General features: G+C 34.9%; 1 protein-coding gene across 1 annotated transcript; it reads left to right on the top strand.

The window, feature by feature from the left end:
- The first annotated feature begins 15,433 nt into the window (after nucleotides 1–15,433).
- On the top strand, nucleotides 15,434–18,566 carry LOC145108393 (Glycosyl hydrolase family 17 protein). The gene is made up of 4 exons (XM_079045414.1): nucleotides 15,434–15,635; nucleotides 15,782–16,446; nucleotides 17,420–17,743; nucleotides 18,206–18,566. Exons 1-4 carry the CDS (start codon nucleotides 15,563–15,565, stop codon nucleotides 18,452–18,454), a joined length of 1,311 nt encoding a protein of 436 aa, XP_078901540.1. The 5' UTR covers nucleotides 15,434–15,562; the 3' UTR covers nucleotides 18,455–18,566.
- Nucleotides 18,567–26,921: the final 8,355 nt, after the last annotated feature.

Below are 26,921 nucleotides of genomic sequence, written 5' to 3' on the forward strand. Positions count from 1 at the left end.
TATACCTTGGATTTAGTTTCCCACGTTTTCCAAAGCGTATCCTACCTTTCCAGGGTGAGACTTTTAGTAGAACGCGGTCACCCACATGAAATTCCAAGGGTTTGCGTCTTTTATCCGCATAGCTCTTTTGCCGATCTCTAGACGCTTTCAGTAGTTTACGGATTTGCACGATCTTATCTGTTGTCTCCCTTATGATCTCAGGGCCGGTGAGAGTGTTGTTAGGGACTTGCCCTTTTGCTAGTTGCGTGTCACCCACTTCAGCCCATCACAGAGGTGATCTGCACTTGCGGCCATAGAGGGCTTCGAATGGACCAACTCTGATGCTAGTGTGATAGCTATTGTTGTATGAGAATTCGACTAGAGGTAAATAGGCATCCCAAGCGTTACCAAAGTCTATCATGAAAACTCTCAGCATAGCTTCCAATGTTTGGATGTTTCACTCATTCTGACTGTTCGTTTAGGGATAGTAAGTTATACTCAAGACGAGTTGGATTTTCAAAGACTTATGTTATGACGGTCACAAGTGCGAAGAAAATTGATTGTCCCTTATCCGTAATAACCAATAGTGGTATACTGTGCAGTCTCATAGCCTCCTTGTGATACGTTCCTGTCAGCTTTTCTATTTCACCTTTTTTCTTTGATCGGTAGGAAGTATATGGGTCTGGTTCATCACTCAAATGTTAATATGTCCACCCGTAGTCCCGGGCAATTTTTGTCTTGGGATTCGTGGTATGTATCATAATTGGTTCATCTATCATTGCTTTATGTATACAAGTCGTATATAATTAAGACTAGAAGGACAGTCGGATAAGTGATTATGCCCTAAGCCCACAACCAAACACGGAACATGATTCAAGGCGGAATAACACATCCTAAGTCTATAGGATCTTAATTATATACCACCCTTACGTATGCACCTAATAAGGATAAATTACCAGCAGGGGTCCTTAGTTCCTACATGAGTGATGTGATTAGTTTGGGTGAGAAGGTAATTATAACTACTTTTTCCATATCTACTGCGCTTTAGGTCGATTCCTGGAACTTGACTTGCTGAGTGGTATTCCCAAGGGGTCTGTTGGGAATACATCGGGAAGTTTACGGATTTATGGAACATCCTTGATGTTTTACGCTTCCTGTTTCTCATCTACTGCGTAGGCTAGGAAGGCATGGTACCTCTCGTGTGGGTATTTATGGGCATTGGGGCAAGAGGCGATACGGGGGTTTGTTTCGAGTTTGTCATTATAAATTACAAGTGTTTTCGTTAGTCGGTAGGTTAAGGCGATCGGCCCTTTCGTAAAAACATGATATCAGTATGGTTAGGACTTAACCAATCCGAGCCAATAATGATGTCGAAGCTTTTATTGTGACCGAAATTAGGTTGATTTGGACAGAATAGTTGTGTTGAGTGTGGGTATATCCTACATATATATCATTAGTGTTCTTTGCCTCTCCGTTTTCCATTTCTACGATGAATGTGTCATTAGTGATTTGGGATTTTCATTTAAGTAAGTGTTTTTCATGAAATTTTTCTCCACACCAATATCAAAAAGTATGCATGCATAAGAATTGTCGAGGAGGAAAGTATCGGTAACTACGGTAGGATCATCCTCGTGCTTCATTGTTAGAACTCTGCCCATACTTCCGGCATTCCTTGCATTCGGACACTCCCTCTTGAAATGCCCCGCTTCACCACATCTGTAGCAAGTTCGGCTTACTCTGGCATTGATGGTTTGAGTGGTTTGTTGAGTTGACATCCTACAGAAACGAGTGGTATGCGCATTTCTGTTGCAATTCTTGCAGTGCAACACCCGGCAGGCTCCACGGTGATGAAAGTTGCACTTGTTGCAATTTTGAAGGTTTCCAACATATGGTTTAGTCGGTACTGAGGTAGTATGGATAGTGGTAGTATGGGCCGCCACAGTTTGTTGTCTTTTGGTGGGTCCTTGAGTCGGACGACCCTTTCTCTTGTTCCAGGGCTTTCGTTTCTTGGGTACTACTTCTCCATTTTCGTGGGAGTTCTTAGGTTCATGATTTGGAGAGTCCTTGCAGGAGCATACTCGCTGATGTCCTTGGTTATCCCCACAATTGGAATTGTCGGCACCGTTCTTATTTCTGTTCGTGTTGTTAGCGTTAAGTTGTGTCATGGCGGCTGTCACGGCGACTGCTGCAGCAGCTGCCATAGCGGCTTGGAATGTGGCAAGGTCCATTTGTAGAACGGGTGTTGAACCGGTGTGCTGGTTACTTCCGTGTGATGGCATGATTCTTGTTGTATGGTATAAAACGAGTTCGTAAGTGACTATGGTCGTTGCTATTTGTATTTCATCTATTTATATACACGTATAAATTTCATGTTTTACTGTACGATTTCTCAATGTTTCAGCCAACATCCTTGTGATGTTTTTATGATAGTGAGTAGTAGTAGGTATTATATAATGTTAAGTTATAAAAATAATACAGAGATGTCAAAACCTTAAGTTGGTTCGGGTTTCATGGGTTTTGGGAGGGCGTATCTTACTTGGTTTACTACTACTAGTTGTGATGAAGGACGCAATAAGTCTACCACGTAGTGTGAGTAGTATAGTCACTAACTCACTAGACTATACTAGTCTATCATATACCAAATGCTACACAAGGTGCCCTGCCACTTCACACATCTCGCAAGTGGCTTCCTTCTTTCCTTATTCTGTTATGATTGCTCTAGTTTCAGCTGCGAGGATTTGTCGTCTTATAGCGGTTATCTTCTCCTCTATTCATCTGTTTGCTATAGGGTGGTAGGGGTTGTCTTGGTGTGATCCGGTCATGTTGTCTGAGCGAGAATGGAGGTGCCTAGAGAATCTAAGTGTGTGGTTCTATAGTCTCATAAAATACTCCTATAGTATTTTAAACTTTATGTTTGGTTCTGGAGTGTCTTTGTATGAGGTGTTGTTGATACGCCTGATAGATTTACATGGTGGCATCTGTCTGCCATAAGGTTTAAGAGTGGGATAATGATAAGTCTTTGATAATGTCTAAGAATCGAGCATTTATCAAAACAGAGTGTCTTAACTACTGCGTAAGAATAGCATTAAGAGACACATGAAGGGTCTAGTTGCATAGTTCTATAGTGTCATAAAAATACTCCTATAGTATTTTAACTTTATGTTTTGTTCTAGTGTTTATTGGTATGTAGTGTTGGTAAGTTTTAGGCTCGTTGTTCACCACGACTATTCCCAAACACATGTTGGTCGTATCTCAAATAAATATAGTTGATCAAGCTATATTTACCCCAGATATGATTACATAACTGTCTAGGCTTAACCGCAGTGTTCAACTTTTCTAAATACTTTTTATATGTTACTTATTATGACATTGTTCCTAGTATGTATGCATATACGTATAAAAATACTTATAATATTCCAAAGTATGTTTGTATGAAATTGTTACATCAGAGAGTTTTAGTCTCATTGTATTTATAGTTTGTATATCTTATGTGGTTTGATATACTTAGTTCACTATAAACAATGCTCTGATATCAATCTGTCACACCCCGAAACCAGGATGGCGGAAACGTCCCGGGGTGGATGACCTTCATGTATTGTATCATAACAGTTGAATAATAGTAAAGAAAGCAAACATGACCATCATATATATAATTGAAAAAGTTACATCGTTGTAAGTATTACATGTTTCAAAAGTTAATTACATTATGATGACAAAAAGACTTGTTTGACGCCCTAGCGCCCCATCCTCAAAAGCGGGTGTTTACCTGTTTTACTGATTTCCTAAGAATACAAGTTATTTGAAAAAGTGTCAACAATTAGTTGGTGAGTTCATAAGAGTTAGTTATGAAAATAGTAGGCCTTTCCGTGTAAATATATCGTGTTTGTTTCCAGAAAATCCGACATTTTCTAACAAATGAAAGGTAAGATGTTCACTTGTAAAATAAGGGTGTTTATTCCAGAAAATCCAATATTTTCTAAAGCATGAGATGTAATTCGTTTACTTGTAAAATGATAATGTTTATTCCAGAAAATCCGATATTTTCTAATGAATGAGATGTAAGCTGTAAAAGTTACAAAACCGAAATGTACTAGTATTTTCCATACATTAAAGTAGTAATATGTAGTTTTATTCGTATATAAAACCGTTTGAAGGAATGTGTATTCGTGTAAAATAAACGTATCGTTGTTTCAATATGTGAGTTTTTATAACCGTGCTTTTAAGATGTGATGCCTGCCTCGTCGTTCTTCAGGCGCCGAGATATTTATGACATTTATCACCCATAACCTGCCGGTCTAGCTGTAGCTATCAACCAGGGTGTGGGATCATCAGTCCCGTATATATCTATACACAAGTATCACGCTCTCGTATCGGAGATTCCAATTATAAATACAAGACTTTCTTATATACCTCAGTTAGGTACGGTGAAGACAGCGTCTCACAATTTCCATTCAACGAGTGTACGTGTTTTTGAAATGAAAACGTGTGTAAATGACATTATCCAATATTTTCAGGATAATGTCGAAAATGTCGTAAAACAATTATATATGCACTTTATATAATTTTACCCTTTGCTCAACAGGTTACAAATTGGGTAAAGTTTCGTAAACTATATTTGTAAAGTTTTGACGAAATGTACGTTTTGTATTTGAAATATATATATATATATATATATATATATATATATATATATATATATATATATATATATATTTGTATGAATAATGTAATGTTTATCAAAATGTTGTTCGTGAAATCATACGCGATTGATAGTAAAACCGTTTCGTGTATTTAACGCTTTTCGTAAAATAGTATAGTAACGTATTTAAAATGTTTGCGTTATAATGAAAATATTATTGTGTGTTACTTGTAATCCCCCCCCCCCCTAAAAACATAGAAAAAGTATTGAAAAATATAGGGGTTTGAACTCACCTTATATGTAGTTGCGGTTTGATGACGAGGCAACAACGGTGAACTTCGAGTTAGAATACGGGAAGCTAGTCGTATCCTAATATTTTGAACACATAATAATGTGTGAATATATGAAACTAGTAGGAGAGTGTTTGTAAGAATCGTAGATGGATGATGAGCTTACCCAAATTTCTATTTATAACTTTGAAGAAATGGTCTCCTGGAGTTACTTGATCTTGAGAGAATATGGAGTTTGAGAGAAAAAGTGGTGAAGTTTGTTTACTGAGAATTGAGTTTGGGAATGCCTTAAATCGTGTATATATATGAAGATATAAAGTAAGATGAGGTGATGTAAGTGAAGTGATGTTTGCCTTGGTAAAAGTAATATATCACATTGGGAAGGAATTAATCATCAAGTGGCAACACAAGTGGCCAAGTGGGTAATTTCTTTAGGATTTAAAATATTTTTATTATTCTTATGTAAATGTGCTTTAAAGGCTTCAATTTTGGCATAAAATAGGAGTTTAGAGGGTCTTAATTATGAAAAATACGAGTTTGAGGGAATTCCCGACGTCAAAATCTGTTAAAATGAAGGAAATGTCCGAAATGGTCATAATCGGGAGTGGGTCCGAAGTCACACAGCCATTTCCGAAGTCAAATGGTGAATTCCGAAGCTAATCTTCAAGTTCCGGAGTCATCCAACCAATTCCGAAGTCGCCCTTCATGTTCCGGAGTCGACTCAGAAAGTTCCGAAGTTGGTCTTCATGTTCCGGAGGCGAACAGGTTCCGAAGTCTGCCTTCGATTTCTGGAGTCAACCTTCTAGTTCCGAAGTTAGGTAGCGGATTCCGAAATGAAACCTCTAGTTCTGAAGTCAACCTTCAAGATCCGAAATGGGCTTGTTCTTTTGGGTTTTCTACTCCCGTTTTGGGCTGTTTTTAACAAAGGAAAGGATGGAATGATGTTGGTGTTTATGTGAAAGGTTAGAAATGCGATTTTTGTTATCAAGAGAGGTTTGGGAGAGATGTGGGAGAGATTTGAGATATAGAGAGAGATTTGGGAGAGATTTGAGATATAAAGAGATTAGAGATATTGAGAGAGATTTGGGAGAGATTTACTTTGTAACATATTAGGAAACATAGCTTAAACCCTAACATATTAGTACAAGTGGAGTTGACCGAGTTGACTTGTTGACTTTGGTGTCAAATCTGAATCGTAGATATGGAGTAGGCATCGTTAGAGAATTCCAGACTTGATTCCTAGCTGCCATCAGAGAATAAAATTATTAGAACCAAACCAAGGACTATGCCCCTAGAGCAGGCTCCATCGATGAAGTAAGACTTACGTTTCTATAATCTGTTAAATGATGTTTGTTAAATAAATGAATGGAAGTGAAAAATCACGGCGTTACAGTCAGGCAATGTTATCGTGTGGTGCTGTCATGCAGTGCTGATATGCGGTGTTTCCAAGTAGTGATGTCATGTTGTTTAGGTCATGTCACTTGACCTAACATCATCATCCATAAATCGTACAATAAAATATGTAAAAGTAACATGACCCATGATATACTCAGCCAAAGAAGGACCCATTCTTCATCTCGTAAAACTTCTTTAGTTTTTTTTTTTTAATTTTTTTTATTAATTTTTTTCTTTTTTAAACTTTGGTTTATATATAGGGGATCTAAGATAATTCGGGTCCGGAATGGGTCACTTGGAAGAGTATTGTCATTTTTTATAAGGTTAATGACCTAAGAGGGCAATGAACTTTGGTTTTTGTCCACATTTAGGTAACCATTTTTTTCGTACATATTTGACCAGTAAACTTGTTTGACATGTTAATAATAAGGTAATATCATTGGTAATTACCAGTAATATTACCATATTTTGAACAGATCAAACAAGTTTACTGGTCAAACGTGTATGAAAAAAAATGGTTACCTAAAAAAGAGTTTGTTACCTTCTTAGGTCTTTAACCCTTTGTAAAATGATGGGGGAATTAGAGATTCACCTAGGTTTTTGGAAAATGGGTGGTGTGGGGATATCACTTTTAAAATTCAATTTCCTTAGAGTTTATACATGGGATATGAATAGATCGTCTGTGGTTAAAGATCGTTGCGTTATTAGTGTTTGGCCGAGTTGTTTATGAAGGGAACCTCGAGGCAGGGCTGGAAAAATGTAACGGGGAGGAATTGAGATTAATTATTAAATATATTTTACTGACTGATAAAAAAACGTAATAGATGAATTTAGAAGTCAGAGTCAACGAGAGATTTTTTTCCATTTCTTCTACAAGATGTTTTTGTCGAGAATAGGTTTGTGAGCTTCGTGTAGAAAACACAAACCACCTTTTTCTTCATTGTTATTCGTCTATCGAAGTTTGAAAAAAATTGCATTTTGGTGGGGTATCAGTTTTCCAAATTTTCATTTGATGACCACCTTGTTCTTTTCATTGGACTATTGGTGGTGTTCACAGGAAATGTTTGGAGGTTGTAATTCTTACGACTATATGAGTTCTTTGGAGAGTTCTGAATGCTAGTTTATTTCAACACAACAAGCCGAAGAAAGCTTCTTTATTGGAAAAAAAACGTCACTTTAATCGTATTATGGATTTTCCATAGTAGTAAGAAATTTAAAGTTAATTGAGTTGGTTGGTTTTAGAATCCAACTTTAGTTTCGTCCTCTTTATAATGTTACTTCTAATCAAGGTTATAAAAAACAATTGACGTTAGTTAGTCGGTGGACTTGGTTAAAGGGATTAACCGACTAGACGGATATTAATCGGGGACCATAAATTGCTAATTCGTTGAATTTTAAAGAATTAAATATGACTAATATCATAACAAAATTCGTAATACCATTATTATCATAAAAAATAGGCTAATATGATTAGTACATAACTAATCATTCCTCAAATAATTTTTTTTTTGAACAGCAACAAAACTCAAAATAAGAAAAAAGCTAGCTAGGAGCTAGCAAAAAAGTACAAAATTAAGGCGTCAGCGGATTACGCATCCAATCAATCCAACTAACACAAGCCTTAGAGTTCCGAAAAGCAAACCAATCAACATTCTTCAAATACTTTTTATTGTGATAAAACTTCTTCAAAGTGTTAAAATTTCATTATTTGTTACTGTTCCACTCACTGTATAGGCATGGATTAATCGTTAGACGTCTTCTAGTCGTTCGGGTAATACATAGGAACTAATCAGTGATTTATCGAGACCTAGTCTAGATCTTTACAACAGTGCTTCTAGCATTTTGGCTATTTTTTATATATAATCTTCTTCCACAGATAAAAAAAACGTTAACTAGTAAATAATCAAAATAATAATAAAATCTAAAAGGATACACAATCTTAATCTTCGTGGATATTATATTCTAATGGCAATAAATGAGTTTAATGTCATTTTTTCATTTTTTCATTTTAAACATAAAAATTTGGCAAACATGCATGGTCCCATTGCCCATACGATCCTTCTTTAGAGTGAACCATTGTAGAATTATTCAAAGAAAAGATGAACAACCAAGTTAAGTTAATGAGGAAACTTGCTTTCACTTTTGCTTTTGCTTTTTGTTGCAATTGAATTGAAGGGAAAGGATGCTTTACTTCATTATGTCATAAAACTATGCTTTGAACCCCCATTGCCCCCACATTGTTCGATTATTGCTCTTGTTTCAACATTCAATGACTTATACATTTAAATTCAATTCAAAATCTTTTAAATCAATATTTGGTCAATTATATGAGCATCTAGATTTTGTACACTCCTTTATATATATATATATATATATATATATATATATATATATATATATATATATATATATATATATATATATATATATATTAGAATTTCATAAGTATGCACCAATAATATTTATTGTAAATCCTAAGGCCCATCAAATGAAAGATAAATCACAAAACACGAATAATATTTTGGTTGTGTCAAATTTTAAAACAAGCATGCATATTATTTATATAAACTTATTGTGTGGACAACCAATAAATAGTTATAAGGATTTAATATTACATGGAATAATAATTACATTAACATGGGTATTACATTTTTAGCTTTTTTTCCGTATCTAATTTATTTACATATAACTGAATATGTATTTCTCTTTATCTATAATAGAAATGTAATTTTTCCGTGTCTATATTTATTTACATATAACTGAATATGTATTTTTCTTTATCTATAATCATAGAACCTAATTTAAATTAATATTATAAACAGTACATTTTCTTCTACAAAGTACAAACGGAGAAAAGAAGAATGTTTGACCGTCTACTTTGATCATCTTGTGATAAAGGGCGTTTTCATATCCCCGCATCTGATAAGTTATACCAACATATACAAAACACTTGATAATTTATATAAATTCATATTTAATATATTTATACCGATATAAATGGAAGGGAAAATGACATAAAAGCCCTTAAGTTTTCACAAAAATGTCGGTTTTACCCTTGGACGTGTTTTATGTCCAGTAAAGCCCGAAGTTTTGTTTAATTTGTTCATTTTTACCCTTGTAGCCGGTTTCCAGGTAACCTACCGGTTACCTAACGCCAGTAAAGCCCTTGAATTTTCAAAAATGTTCAGATTTACCCTTAAGTTTTTCAAAAGTGTTCAGATTTACCCTTACATTGATTGTTGTTGTTATTATTATTATTATTATTATTATTATTATTATTATTATTACATTTTTAATTATATAAAAATATTTTATACACACATTTTTAAATGTATAAAAATATTTTTACTAATATAAATATATTTTTAAAAAATATGTACTTGTATTTAGTATTTATATACATTTGAAAACCCTAAATCTTCATCTATAATTGTTGAATCGAACAGAAAAAGCTTGATAAAGTAAAAAATGTCGTCAATGACTGATTTTGCAAAAACAAATGCTTCAGATCAATATAAAAAATGATGCATTTCGTGATCTTTTTTTGTGAACTTACAACAAACATAAATGAAGTTTACACTCGTATTTGACATTTCGTTATCAATTTTTGAGATAAAAATAGTTAATGAATGATTTTAAGTTGATAATACTTAATTTTTACAGTGATCAAGTGTTTTTGTCGAGGGTTTTTTAATTATATTATGTATTTTCCATTTACGAGTGTTATTTGTTGATCATTTATTGTTATCTACTCACTACTAACCTAATATAGTTGAATAATAGAGGTTTTTTCAAATTTTATACTAAATCTTATCTGTACTCGAGTGTTTTTATTGAGGTTTTCTAATTACGAGGGTTTTATATTTGTTACGTTATGTTTTTAATTAACGAATATTTATTTTGCTTATCTATTTAGTATGATTGATAATAAATACATATTTATACTTTGTAATATGTACAAACACATATAATTATATCTTTTATATAATATAAATCATATAAATATGTATTTTTATATTTATATGTATATAATATATTTTTATATGAAATAAATATATATTTATACTTATACCTACTAAATACAAATAAATACATTTTTAAAAATGTGTGTATAAAATATTTTTATACATTTAAAAATGTATTAAAAATAATAATAATAATAATAATAATAATAATAATAATAATAATAATATGTATAAAAATGTATTAAAAACGTATGAAAAAATTTTATTCATTTAAAAATGTATGTAAAAAATATTTTTATACAATTAAAAATGTAATAATAATAATAATAATAATAATAATAATAATAATAATAATAATAATAATAATAATAATAATAATCAAGGTAAGGGTAAATCCGAACATTTTTGAAAAACTTAAGGGTAAATCCAAACATTTTTGAAAATTGAAGGGCTTTACTGGCATTAGGTAACCTAGGTAACCGGTAGGTTACCTGGAAACCGGCTACAAGGGTAAAAATGAACAAATTAAACAAAACTTCGGGTTTTACTGGACATAAAACACGTCCAAAGGTAAAACCGATATTTTTGTGAAAACTTAAGGGCTTTTATGTCATTTTCCCTAAATGGAAATCGTTTCATAACATTCCAATTTATAGTAAAACTCATTTATCTTTTTATTCATTGATTAAAAACTACAAATTCTGTCTTATCCATAGAATATGAATTGACGCAATTCTTTACATCCATTAGGCCTAATTCGATGAGATCAATAAGTTACTATAATTTTAGAAAAATGATTAAAAACAACGATACAAGTTTACTAATTGAATATGCATTTTTAGATTTTTGAAAGAACTTAAAACAAAACAAACTAGAAAAATTATGTTAAACATGAATACCCGAACTTCCACTAAAACCACAAATAATAGTGAAGGAAAGGGGATGTTGCCCAAGAAACAAACAAATTGGATGGACAACAACCACACAACATAGCTTTAGGTACAACAAAGGAAGGTCAAAAGGCAACGTTTTTTATAATGTTTATTTAACAAGGATAACTTGCTGAGGTTGTATTCCGCCACTACTAGATTTAAATTGCCTATTTTTTTCTCTTTAAATTATATAGAACTGGAGTTCAATAGAAATAAAATTATAGAGTATAAATTACAGAATTATTCTACTTGTTATCCACAGCTAGAGTTCTACGTTACGTTTTTTTTTTCTTGACAAAATTGTAAAAATAGTCAATTGTGTGTTGTCATTTTCTTGGATAAAATTATAGATATGGTCTTTTTTGGAAGGTTTTCGTTATTGATTTTGTCTTTGTCAAAACTAAATATTATATGCGATTAATATATTTTTTTATATATATTTGTTATATTTTTGTATGGGGAGATGATTTGTACACTATAATTTTTCTCCATACACAACAATTAATGTTTTAAAATGTTGTATTATACAACTCTATAATGCATTCTTATATTTTTATAATTGGAAAATAGAAACGACCCACCCAACTCCCATCCACCACTCCCTCCCCCCCTCCCCCCCCCTCTTCTTCTCTCAACGAGCTCCAACACCATCCCCCTCTTCCCTCCTCCCCCACCATTTGTCTATAATTTGTATCTATTTCTTATTTCAGATAGCAAGCAAACCTAGACTGATGTTGTAATTTAGATCTAAAGTTGAAGCAATCAGAGGTTGAGGAAGATCATAGCAAAATTGTGTTGGAGGTGGGAAATAGAGGCGGAGAGCTTGGAGGGAATGATGGGAGGCTGGTAAATCGATTAGGGTTCTTATTTAGTTTTAAAATAATTTATATATTTGCTTGCTATTTGAGAAAAGTAGAGAAGAGACAAAATGAGTCGTTTTTTGATCATTTTACTCGAACTTAACACATGATAACAAAGTTACATAAGGACCAATTATTCATCATTTGGAAACCACACAACCAATTGTATAGCATTGACTAACATTATGTAAGTTGTCATTTTTTGAAACCATAGGGGATCAATCGTGAAATTATATATATATATATATATATATATATATATATATATATATATATATTTGTAATATTTATCAAAAAAAATAATATTTAAGACAGAGCATCAAACAAAATTTTTGTTTACTAATATTTCTAACTATTAGACTATATTATATTAATATTTTAGAAGCCAAAAAAAAGGAGAAACCCATTGTCCCCCTCCCTTACCCCACCTTAAAATCCACCGATACCAAATATTGAAAAGCTAAAATAATAAAGCATATTAATAGAATGATAAACACAATTCACAAGACATTGTAATGTACAAATGGATAAGCGAAAAACATTGTTTTTGATTTTCTATGTTTTATTTTTCATTAACTCCATTCTGAATTCATAAATAAATCATTCAAATAAAAAGGATCATTTAGCCTGGAAGAGAAAACAGTCAAGCATGGTTGAGGTTTAGGAAATATAAAGAGATAAGAGATATTAACATATTGTCAGTGAGTCAGTTAGAGGGCTTAGAGGAGGACAAACCGACTACCAACGACTCAACGAGATATCAAGATTCAAGACAACAAAACGATAGTTTCTGGCGAGATAAACGAGCAACACCAACGATCTACTGGAACTGTTAATAGGTTTGTTAGAGGTTGATATTTTTGGTGATTTTTATAAAAATCTATAACGTTTGATTGAACTTATATTAGAAACATATATGTGTTTTTTGGATATAGATATTTTCCTTAACTTGTTGATAAATTATAGAATTATGATAAGATTTTGATTTTTTGATTTTTTGATTTTTGTTGATTTTTTTCACGATTAAAATTACTTTAAGATTGCAATCAAAAGTCACATTGTGTATATAGTTACATGCTACATTGTGTATATAGTTACATGCTAATATTCTTCAATAATAACTAACAACACATATAAATGTATTTTATGAAAATAACAACACCATTACTATATATTTGTCCCTAAATTTGGAGACCCCTTAAAACAGGAAGCCCCGTGCGACCGCACCACTCGCACACCCCTAAGGCCACCACTAACTGGAATACTGAAGCTGAGGAACACACAAATCGTAAGCTGTTCACCGGGAAGTTATCCCGGAAAAACGCTTTGATGATAAACCCAGGATTGAATCGATCGTAAAGAATAACACATACGAGTAGAATATGTATTATGAGTGCGTACCTGTATTTATATATCCCTTTGCTTGGGAATCGTCCCATTCGTCTTACCGTGCATGTTCCTGTCTCATTGCATTTAATGCTCATGGAACCGAAGGTACAAAAGCGTTTACTTAGGTAACGTTATTGGTCATTTCTGTTAGATCTTAAGTATTGCTAAGATCCAACTATGTTACAGTCTGTATCTTAATGGTATTAATACTAAAATACACCAATTTCGTTAATCACTCTTCCATCATGTGGATTCATCGTTTGTTCTTCAATGGTTTTGTCAAATTACACAGTGTACCGTCCCGACTAGACTAGTTCGGTTATTCGGAGTGATTCTTTATGGTTCGGCGGTTCGTCTATACCGAACCGAACGTGAATCTTTTCCCGACGATGGTATATGTACGATAAGTCATATACCCTGTTAGCAGACAAGACAACATCAGAGGAATATAATAACATTGGTTCGAATAAAATCAATTTATGTTTCCTAGTTTGTTGGATGTGAGGTCCTGCTTATGTTGGATAAATATATTATGTTTATAAGGGGTGATACACTTCATGATGGTGAAGTATAAACCGGTTTAACCCATTCTAAGTAGTCATGGCAATTCATCCTTGCAATAGATCTTTCACAATGGTTGAAAATTTTGATGAAAGAACTATTGAAGGTAACGTAGTAGTTTAAGCTCTCCATGGGCAGGCTTATGGTGATTCTCGATGATTCTTGTTGGCATACTGTAAATCAAAAATCAATTATAAACCATCGTAATCTATTGTGATCGTTTATTATTTTGACTTATAACTTGTCATTAAAATGTTAATGTCGTATATAAATCAATAATAATCATAAATCTTATTAGCAACAAATATTTTTTATGTATGAAGCATATTTTTGGATGTTAGATCGAAACACAAAAAAAAGGGTTAATGACCTAGAAAGGTAACGAACTTTGGTCTTTGTCCACATTTAGGTAACCATGTTTTTTTCATTCATATTTGATCATTGAACTTGTTTGACCTGTTCAAAATAGGGTAATATGACCGGTAATTAGCGGTAACATTACCATATTATGAACAGGTCAAACAAGTTTACTGGTCAAATGTGTACGAAAAAAACATGATTACCTAAAATTGGACAAAAACCAAAGTTCATTACCTATTTTGGTAATATTGGGTTCTTTATGTTAAGTGCAAGTAGTCATAAGATCCATTGATGTGAAATGAAATTGGGTTGTCCGGTCTTGTGTATGAGGAGATGGTTAAGTCTTGGGCCAACCCAGTTTAGGCCCAATTAGTTAGGGGTTAGGTTGTATACGCTTAAGGGGGCTAGGTTGTATGTGTTTTAAAGACCGAGCAACACAGCTTAGCCCATGACTAGCCGGGACTAAACTGGGTTAGATCAAGCCTAACCTAATTGTTCAATGACTGTCAGAGCCTGATCCCAAGGCACACAGTCCCTAAGACGGTTCTTGTCCAGTATTTACCAAAACGGGTAAGAAACTTTGGTTTTTGTCCATATTTAGATAACCATATTTTTTTGTACTCATTTGACAAATAAACTTGTTTGACCTGTTCATAATAGAGTAATATTACCGTAATTACCGGTCATATTACCCTATTTTGAACAGGTTAAACAAGTTCAATGGTCAAATGTGAACGAAAAAAACATGATTACCTTAATATGGACAAATACAAAAGTTTATTACCTTTCTAGGCCATTAACCCAAAAAAAAAAAAAGATAGAAGAAAATAAAAAACAAAAGATCTTGATAGGAGTAAGAAAGGGATGGTTTCCAAATACTTATAATTAAATAGGCAGAATGAAAAAGTTAAGTTTTTAAAGTGATGAAAAACAAAATCAAGGACAATTATTAAACATATTTTTTAAGATGTCTTTTCCACTGTATTTTCTCAAATTCAACTTTACAAATATACACGTTAAAACAAAAAAGTCACTAAATTTAATTTCATACGAAACAAAAAAACATTAACCTAAACCAATGACGCTTCCCATGTTGCCGACCGTAGTCCTTAAGTAACCCATTTTCCATTTTTGTCCCTCTCTTTCTCTTCAAAAACACACACGTGAATAAGGTGCCTCAAAGCTCCTAATCATGGCGTCTCCGCCTTCAACAACCACCACCTCCTTCTTCCTCCTCCTCCTCCTAAACACCGCAGCCGTCGTCAGTAAGCTTCTCAAACTCCCAATTTTTCAATTTCTTTTGAGGGTCATGTAATACTTACTATGAAACTGTTTCAAGAAATCGATTAGTGTAACGAATATGGGTTTTCGCTGATATTTGTTTGTATGTTCGATTTTATAACTTAATTAGGATCGCAATCATATATCGGAGTAAATTATGGCGTCACCGCCGACAACCTTCCACCGCCGTCAGCCACCGCGAAGCTACTTCAATCCACTTCAATCGGGAAAGTAAGGATGTACGGAGTCGACGCAGGCATCATCAAAGCTTTAGCCAACACCGGCATCGGCATCACAATCGGTACTTCCAACAGTGATATTCCGGCGTTGGCAGCCGACTTGAACTTTGCAAAAGGATGGATTAGTTCTAATGTATCACCATACTATCCGGCGAGTAAGATCATCATCATCAACGTCGGCAACGAGGTCCTCTACTACCCCGACGAGAACCTGAAGACACAACTGTTGCCGGCGATGCAAAATCTCCAAAACGCCCTTGAAGCGGCTTCATTGGGTGGGAAGATAAAGGTGTCAACGGTGCACCCGATGTCGGTGTTGGGACAATCGGAGCCGCCGTCTGCCGGAAGATTTGATCCAAAATATGAGGCTTTGTTGAAGGGATTTTTGGAGTTTAACAAAGCAACTGCTTCGCCATTCATGATCAATCCTTATCCTTACTTTGCTTACCAGAGTGATCCGCGGCCTGATACTCTGGCATTTTGCCTGTTTGAGCCGAACGCCGGCCGGCCGGATTCCGGCACGAATGTGAAGTATATGAATATGTTTGATGCTCAGGTGAGTTTAAATTTAAATTGTTTCAGGACACGGTTAGCATCTGCATCTTTTTTTTCTTTTTTCTGTTTTAATTTGAAAATTGGCTCAAGTTTCGCCGGAACGTGCGCCACGTACTTAGCCCACAACAAGTATACACTACAATGACGTACACCGACTATTCATTTATTAATTAAAAATAATACTCGTACCTTTGTTTCAATAATATTAAATATATTTTTTAATCTAATCTAATATTTAGTTTTGGAAAAATCGTAAAGAAATGCCAACTTGAGTTTTGCTATGAAAAACATATATATAATTTATTTGTAATAACAATGTATTTAACAATAATAACTATCTAGTGAAAAATTGAAATTAAAACCTAAAAAATGTTAGAACTATGAAAATAGTAGTAAACTCTAAACTCAAGGACTGTAATATGGGTCTTATATTAAATTGTGAATAATACCACAATATATTCTTTTACAATATATTTAACAATAATACCACAATATATTCTTTTTACAGTATTCATAGTTTAATATTTTCAATATCACGTTCTCATAGTTTCTAACATTTTTTTGTGGTTCTTATTTAAACCATTTCCTAACTATCTACATATATTATATTTTTTTATACAAGAACTATATATATATATATATATATATATATATATATATTCCATTGATAAAAAAAAGTCATACATGTGTTGATATTATGAGTAAAATGAAAATTATATTTCTAGAGTCTTAGGTTAAATGAAGCTATTATTTGTAAAAAGAAAAGACTTCATAGTGTTGCTAATATAATTTTAAAAAAATTATAAATACATAAAAAAACAATTCGTTTACATCAATAAAATAATCAAATCCTTTTATTACTTTATTATTTTTTGAATGTACCCTTTATTTTATAAAGCTTCCAAACATTTATTTTACCGTATGTTCGTGGTTATTATATGACTTATGAGTCTATGTTTGACCACTTTATGAAGGTGGATGCAGTGAGATCGGCATTGAACGCCATGACCTTTCCAGATGTTGAGATTGTGGTTGCTGAGACAGGTTGGCCATATAAAGGCGGCGATACTGAGCATGGTGCAACCATTGAGAATGCGAAGGCTTACAATGGCAACTTGGTTGCTCATCTTAGATCCATGGTCGGAACTCCATTGATGCCTGGGAAATCCATTGATACGTATCTATTTGCATTATATGATGAGGATTTAAAACCTGGTGCGGGTTCAGAACGATATTTTGGGATCTATAAAACAGATTTAACGTCAATATATGATATCGGACTCTCCAAAACTGGTCAGGTAAGGTTAACATCTTATTGAAGTTATCCTAATACAAATGAATTGTTATTGTTATAACTTAGGATATGTTGGGTAGTGAGCTTTAGCAGTTTTGAACTTTTAGATTTTGGGAGTTCAAACTTGAAACTTTTAGTTTTAGAGATCTTAACTTTTAGAAGTTTTTAACTTGTAGTTTTATCTGATTTCACTTATCTAAAAGTTTACAACTACTTATACCGGACAAAAGTTTTACCTTTCGGCTACCAGCGACAAACTAGTTTTATCAAAGCCATCCTTAGTAGATTTTCAAAGTATAGTTTTTCAATAAAGAAGTACAAATAAGAGAAATTTTGAAAATCCAATCCTTGAATAGAAAAAATGAAAGCATAATGATACATATAAGAAACACATAAATGAAAGTACATTGTTTTATTTATTTAGTTTGCATTTAGCCTTAACTTCTATTACATATATATTGATTAGGGTCCTCTAGCTACTGCACCGGCCCCCGCCCTAAGCCCGCCCGCGGATGCTCCCACTACCGGTGGTGCAACCACACTTCCGACCAATTCCTCGACCACAACCACGCCAACCACGACACCTCCTAATTCCACCATCCCCCAGTACTCTCCTACTGCACGGGTCAATGCATCAAAAAATGCAGGTAGCTTGAACACAATCACCATTAGTTTTACTGTTGTTGTTTTTCTAGTTGTGACTTCAATGTTGTAGATTGGTCTTTTAAGGTTTTTATGATTTATGGTTGTTCAGGTGTTTAAATGTTTTTGTGTTGTATCATAAAGATCTACAAATGTAAAAGATTATGGTATGATTTTTGTTGGTACATCATGGTAACACTTGATTTCCTACAAATATATATGTATATGATGAGAATATAAGAAGGAAGCACGTCCATCAGATTATTTTAGGGACATTACTTTTTATAATATTAGGATGGTTAATGATAATATTTAATATTCTAAAAGAGCCTCACGGTCAGCAAGGTCTTATAAATAGCAAATCAATCTTCCTTGAACATTGTCTACTTCGAAATCATCGCCGTATCATTTTGAAGACATGCCCAAGAAAGCCTCGATTCAGTTTATTCCAATTTGAATTTTGGGTCGAAACACATTATAATTCATTAATGCATGATCCATGTGTTGAATATGTACCCATCACCTCATTAATAAAAAATATAAGACGTACACTTATAAAGAAAAGTTAACAAACATGAAATTTATGATGTGTTAAACATGAGATTCATAAATTTGTATTGCAAACTTACACAGTAATTTTACTAATTTACATATTAAATTAAACAAACTTACACATAAGTTTCATAATCCGCTTCTTTCCCATTTATATATCTTGGTTTAGCAATCGGTGAGAACATGTCCATTTTCAAAAAGTTGAATTCATACTATTAACCATTATTGCAAAACTCGACCACCTCGACGAGTACTCGGTAATCAATGTTAGACTAAGGCGAGTAAAAGGAAATCGGTCAAAACTACTCGGACTCAGACCAACTCAATCAAACTTAGGACAACTCGGGTCAAATCGGTCAAAAGATCAAAATTGACTTAAAAATGAGAAAATCGCAAGAACTTCAAGATTAATATGTATATTGTATACTGTATATATCATTCTAAAATGAGTAAATTACACGAATGGTCCCTATGGTTTAGGGTAATTTGCGTGTTTGGTCCCTAACTTATTTTTTTAACTCGGAAGGTCCCTACTGTTTGTTTTTGTTACACGTTTGGTCCCTATCTTACCTAAAAATACTATTTTTCCCTTGATTTTTTAATTTATTTAAATAAACACACCTCCAACCGCACCCCTCACCTTACGTTACCTATCCCACCATTTTTTCATATTTAAATAATAGTTTTTTTAGGTAAGATAGGGACCAAACGTGTAACAAAAACAAACAATAGGGACCAAGCGCGTAACAAAAACAAATAGTAGGGACCTTCCGAGTTAAAAAAATAAGTTAGGGACTAAACGCGCAAATTACCTCAAACCATAGGGACCATTCGTGTAATTTACTCTTCTAAAATTAAAATTAAAGTAAATATATTGGATAAACGTATCGTCGATGTTTTCACCTCTCTCAGTATCATCTTCAAGAATTTCAAGACTAAAATGTTTAATTATAAAACCAATTTAACATTCAAACATATATATTTTTATTGTGTTTTTCTAATTTATTATGAAATTGATCACCTTATGATATTTGTGATGTATAAAATTTCTCTAAAATTAGTTACTCTACAATTTACTTTAGTCGAGTACTCCCTACCTAGGTCGAGTACATTGGGCTTTTAGGTTACACATAAGTTTCATAATCCGCTTTCTGTGACATCTCCAATTTGATGACCAAAAAAGACCGATTTGTTTATGATTATTTAAAATCAGAGTATCCTTTTTGAGGAATAATATTGCTGAATTTGTTCACAAAAACATGATAATGATATTATCAAAACATTTCAGAAGAAATGTATTTTATTTATATTAAAGCATTGGGATGTCATCGTCAATACAGAAACATAAGCATTACGAAATATTAAAAGCCTTACAATAATTAAACTAGTGGTCTAATACTCCTCAAATCTCTCAGCAGAATGTATCTTTTATATCACTACCTATGATACAATAAACTAAGTGGGCCAGGATGGAAAACCTGGTGAGTACATAGGATTTTCAACCCACAATAATACTAATAATATGTTTAATCATCAAACAATTAACCTAATTTCTCATCCCCATTATCTTCTTTTTTCTTAAAGATCTACCCTAAGGATCATCTATGCTGACATTACTAGTTCAGGGATTCCTCCATGATACTTATCAGTAGGTTTTCTTTTATAGATATTACTAAGGATTTATCCTAGGGGTCATCTTGTTTATTGACAGTATTATTTTAGGGAGTCCACCCACAATACATGTCAATGGGTTTTCAGAGTACATCTGATGAATACATGGTTCAAAAACACCTACAGGTTACGAGTCTGCTAGCGTTCCACTGGACTATCTAGAATAGTCTGTGGTTGTCATCTATACTCTGCTAGATGACGTCATCTTTAAAGTCAAGGCCTCTCATCATCTATTTCATCTTTCATCTCTCATCATCTATTTCATCTTTCATATCTCATCATCTATATCATCTTTCATCTACCCATCTTTACCCAATATATTTATAGGTATAAAAATACATATACATTTTAAATCGAGTAAAAGTATAAATCGTTCATCTAGAATAGATATCAGGAACACAAATAATATGCACATCTAGCATGTAATTATCTTAAATACTTCATATCTATGTGTAATATGAAAGTAACTATGCACTCAATTGTTAAAGTGATGACTCGAAACTTAGACAACGCTTCGCTGCTAGCAACTGTCTTTTCCTTTGGCGTAACCTAGTATCGGTATCACTAAGTCTTAGTCTAATATTTCTTACAACTAATTATTAGTCTAGATTCATCATTAATCAAAGTCTAATGATTTATAGCTGATAAGGGACAACCATGTAAGATCATATCGGAGATAGCGTCTGTTTGGTATACAAAGTATACTGTTTGGAAAGCCCACTTTAAACACCTCACTAAATCTAGTCTTGCCATCATCCCCGTAAGTAGATCAATCAGTATAATGGCTTGGAATCACTAGTGAATCTTGTTTATAGGTTCATAATAACTATAATGAAGTTAAACATAAATTATACTTAAAGCACGGTAAGCATAACACAACTTACAGGTGGTTTAGCGAAAAACCGAACTTTACGCAGGCAGAACTTCTAAACCAAAAGCTCTATTTCCCGGGGCTCTCTGACGCTCCAAAGCTTCGCTACTAACACTTAGGAAGTTCTAGAAAAAGGCTTTGGGACCTTGGGAGGGTTTTGGAATAGATTGGATGAAGAGGTGTGAAGAAAAGAGTGAAATTCACTATTTGATTTATTGATGGGTTTACATGCAATAACGCAGATAAATCCTTATACACTTAAGGGTACATACAACCTATTAGATCTAGTCATAAATCTATTGAAGTAACATTCTATTGAAAACCAATAACCCTATGACCCTAGGTAATTTCGAAATTAACAGAAGAAAACATACCTCTTGATTATTGTAGTAAACAATCAAACAATCCTTCTTGTAGTTTCTTGAAAACTAGCACCATAAATATTGTGCCTCTAATGGTTCACACCCAACCCTAGCAAAAAGGAGGCTTAAAGTGAGAGGAGAGGGGATGGTGAATTTTTTGCTATCTCTTGGAATAATCAAGTGGCTGAAAATTGTAGCTATAAGAGTCTATTTATACTTGAATTGCGAAACCCTAGATAACCCTAATTTGAATATTATATTAATATCTCAAATTAGGTAACTATCTACTCCCTAATTATCTATAAGGATATTCTAGAAACCCTAGAATATTCATCCAGAAACCATCCACCTCCATAGGATGAAGGTTCTGGAAACTCTTGCTCAACTATTGAACAATTTCAATTAGACCCCAGCACTTTTAATTAATCCAATTAATCCCAAAATTAATTCTAATTAATTTCTTATTAAGTCTTAATTAAATATTACTATTTCTGATTAATATATTATTTTCATAACATATTAATAAATTCATTTATTGCTATTTATTAATCATATAATAAATCAATAAATCATTCTCCCTCTCTAAAAGTCATCTTATTCAATTACTATGTTTGAGGGCAACCCAAAAGGACTTTGCTAATAACTCAAGTATATACAAATTCAATTATTGGCTTAGACACCTAATCCAACAGTCTCCCTATTTGATAAGTCTATAACTATAATTACAAATATAACTGCTAAATTAGACAACAAAGTGTAAGGTCCCGTTTTCACGACTGAAAATTTTCATTTTATTTAAAGTAAAACTTTCCAATTGTAAAACCAATTTAAGAAAGCCATCTGTTCCTAATTACAATTATTAAAAATCAGAGTAGTATAATGAATGTGAAATCCTCAATGTTGTTGATGAGTGTGTACAGTCCTTGTAACACCCGGTTCCTAGTATGTATTTTATTTAATATTATTCATTTTTGCAGAGGGACTCGACGAGTTGGAGGCCCCAAACTCGTCGAGTAGGAATGAGATTTTTGGACGCGGGAGTGAAACCCTCGACTCGACAAGTAAGGCTGCCAGAGTGAAACCCTAATTTTCAGGGTTTGCACCCTATTTAAGCACCTTAACCTTCTAAGGGTGGCCTCATTTGCAGCCTCCATCACCCCAAACCCTAGCTACGAAACCCTAATCCACCTTTGAGTGTTTTTTATCCATTATTGCATGTTCTTGGTGATTTTGAAACTTGAGAAGGAAGGAGAAGCTTGAGGATTCGAGAGGAAGCCAGTATATCTGAGAGTTGTCCTGCATTTCTGACTCATCTGAGGTATAAAGTCTATACATTGACTATTCATTTACTAGATCTCTTTATGGAGTAGTTTAGGGCTTTAAAGAGTATATTTCGGAACCATTCATGGATGCAAGCATGTTTTGGAGTCATGACATCAGATCTGGAGCCTTTGAGGGACTCCATGGCATAAAGGTGCCAACTTTATGGCCATGGGAGTCCCATGCAACTTGTGAACCACTTTTTAGGGCTTCTTGAGCTAAATAACCCATGCATGGACGTGAAGTAAGAAAATTTATGTGATACATCGACCCTAGGAAACCAGATCTATGATTTGAATGCAGTAAGCCCAACTAGAAACGACTGTATGGATTTAGACTATAGGGGGACTCGACGAGTCGTTCATACGACTCGGCGAGTTGGGTCGTGGTCCCCCTAACCTTTTCTGTTACTGAGGAAACTCGTTGAGTCTAGAAGATGACTCAGCGAGTTGGCCATGGTTTGGGTTATGAAGATTGAGGCTCGACGAGTTCAAGGAGAGACTCGACGAGTTGTGGGTAAAAGGTTCCGACTGTGCTATGAGGATGAAATTGACGAGTTCATGAAAGGAATCAACGAGTAGGATTGAGATTTCAGGATTTTATGGATTATGGAACTCGACGAGTTGATGGACCAACTCGGCGAGTTGAGTCAACCAGGATGTTGACTTTGACTTTGGCCATTGACCAGAGTTGACCCATAAAGGGGTTATGAGTATGAAAGAGTAATTAAAGGAGATTGTTATGTGTAGGAGTTTGAGAGGAGTTGATCCCATAGCCGAGGACAGTTCAGCTACTACACGACACTCGAGGTGAGTTACCTTCCAGTAGAATTGGGTCTAAGGCCACAATGTCGGGCCACTAGTAGGAGTTGTTTGTTAGATGATTGTCTTTGTGATAATTGTCTGGTATGCCACTATCTGTTATGTTTTATGTGCTAGCCTGGTATGATGTCACATGATAGTGGTAGTAGGGGGAATAGTCCCCGTATTCGGTCGAAAGGACCCGAGGGGTAGGTCGGGCACCCCGGTATGCCTGACAGTATGTTTATGTTATGTTATTATGTGATAGTGTTAGGGGTGAAATAGTCCCCATAACCGGTTGAGATAAACCGGAGGGGTAGGTCGGACACCCCGGTATGTCTGACAGGGGTAGGTTAGGCACCTCGGTATGCCTAACAGGGGTAGGTTGAGCACCTCGGTATGCTCAGCAGGGTAGGTCGGACACCCAGATATGTCCGACAATATGTTATTGTATGGTATTGGGTATGATGGGGGAAATCACTAAGCTTCGTGCTTACGGTTTACAATTTTGGTTTCAGGTACCTCTTCTTCGAATGGGAAGGAGCCGGCATGACTGCAGCGCATCACACATACGATTTTCCGCATATGAGATTCTAGGGATTTGTACTCTAACATTGTTACCATATTATGACATGCTTTTGAGACATATGATTTATGGATTTTATGAAATGAAATAACTCGATGATGTTTTCTATAAATTGTTTTATGAATCGTTATATCAAAAATGAAATTTTTGGTCATGATTTTTGGGATGTTACAAATTGGTATAAGAGCCTTGGTTTGAGGGATTCGGACACACCTTCGGGGGTGTCTGGACTCAAACCGAGGATTTGAAAAGTTTTTACAAAAACAAATTTTCTAAGAATTAAAAATTAAGATTTTGAGAAAGAAAAAGAAGTGTGATGCGTGCAATCGGCCGAGCTCAAATAAGTTTTCCCCAAGATACCCATACATGTTGATATGATATATAATATGATTATGAGAATTGCATGCTAGATTAGGGCTAAGGATCTAGGAAAGATGCCTTATATGTCTGCTTTATGTGTATGAGAACTGCATGCTAGATTAGGCTAAGGATCTAGGAAGATGCCTTATGTGCCTTCTATATGTGCTTATGCTAGAACTGATTAGTCAGTAATATGATGGCGTGAATAGGATATGCTTGGTTTGGTTACTCAAAGCCCGAATGCTACTTGCTTTGTGCTTTTAGGAGTTCTAGTTATCTTTAATTAATTAGTAAACGAATACGTTAAGTTACATATTACAAGGACTAAATAATTTCAGAAGGTTAGGTCTAGCCCTATTTCGCAGCTCTCGTTTGAGTCTAACCGTTGTAGGGTAGGACCTCTCATTCGAAGAATTATCTGGTCTAGTGATATGTAATGGTATTCGCGAGCTAGTTAGGGAGAGATAGCATGGACTTCTTACGCAGCTGATGGTGGAGAGTGGGTAGGAGATTACCGTAGGGTAAGCCTAGGATGAGAATAGTATGTAGAACGATAGTAGTAGAAGGGACTTGGTGAAGTCAAGGCAATCCTTCAGGAAAGTACGGATAGATGTTGAAGGTAGTATGGGCCCGTACTACTGAAAGCATAGGATCCGTACTCGAGTCAAGGAGGGCTGAGATAGAACCAGGGAACTTGTAGAGTGTGTGATACCTCTCGAGGTTATGTCTGACCCTGACGATTATGTGTTTTGTTTTAGAATGGTGATTACACGTCACGGAACAGGAGGTTCAGGGTCTGGGTCAGGATCAAGTTCGGGTTCGAGTTTCGAGCCAGTCGATGACGGACTGCGCGAGTTCATCGCATCCGAGATTACGAGAGGCATCCTTGAGTCGACCCCGATGATTTTCGGGTCGATCAAGGAAGGGATCATTGAGCTGATGGAGGATCATATCAGGGCGTTCAGGAGCGACATGGAATCTGGCCAGTCAGGGACACACACACTCTCCTTCAAGGATTTCAGGGGAAGTGGTGCGCCATACTTCCACGGGGTGAAGGAACCCATTGTGGCCAGGAGGTGGATTCCAGACATGGAGTCTGCTCAGTTGACGAGTTTCTGCCCTGAGGGGTCGAAGGTTCGGTATGTTGCAGGATGTTTGAGGGACCGAGCTCGAGATTGGTGGGAGGCGGTCAGTGACACATTGGGAGCCCCAGCCATTGAGGTTATGACCTGGTCGGATTTTGTGACCAGGTTTAGGGCTGAGTTTGCGCCGGCTGTGGAGCTTCAGCAGCTGGCCTGGGAGTTTATGGATATGAGGCAAACGACTGAGTCGGTGGTGGAGATTACCACCAAGTTCAGGGATAGGGCCTTACTAGTGCCCCAGTATGCAGGGGGAGTTCAGGATCGACCTAGTCCCTGGTGCGGCTCCGATAGCCAAGGCACCATATCGGTTGGCTCCTCCCGAGATGCAGGAGTTGTCTACACAGCTGCAGGAGTTGTTAGATAAGGGATTTATTAGGCTGAGCAGTTCGCCTTGGGGACCCCCGATCATGTTTGTGAAGAAGAAGGACGAGTCGCATCGGATGTGTATAGACTACCGGGAGCTGAACAAGGTAATGGTGAAGAACCGTTACCCACTCCCGAGAATGGACGAACTTTTCGATTAGTTGAAGGGGGCATCTTGGTTTTCCAAGATCGATTTGCGTTCAGGATATCATCAGATGAGAGTCAGAGACGAGGATGTACATGTGACAACCCGAACCTTTTTCCGTTAAAGTTAGCTCGATTCCGTTAAATAAATTTCGAATTTTATTTGTTCCGTTAAATTCTTATGGTTTAGAAGATCGTTTTTATAAGAGTCGGAACCAAAATCACATGAAAACCCGAGTTTTTCTTCAAAAATCAGCAAAAATCCATCCTGACTGGTGTTCACGGTCGTGAACCCGATCACGGCCGTAAACCGATCACGGTTGGTGGACCCCACCACCGACCATGAACCCAGCCTCTATATATATACCA

Source organism: Lactuca virosa, chromosome 4, assembly GCF_052849685.1.
Source record: "Lactuca virosa cultivar CGN04683 chromosome 4, Lactuca_virosa_CGN04683_v6, whole genome shotgun sequence".
Lineage (NCBI taxonomy): Eukaryota > Viridiplantae > Streptophyta > Magnoliopsida > Asterales > Asteraceae > Lactuca > Lactuca virosa.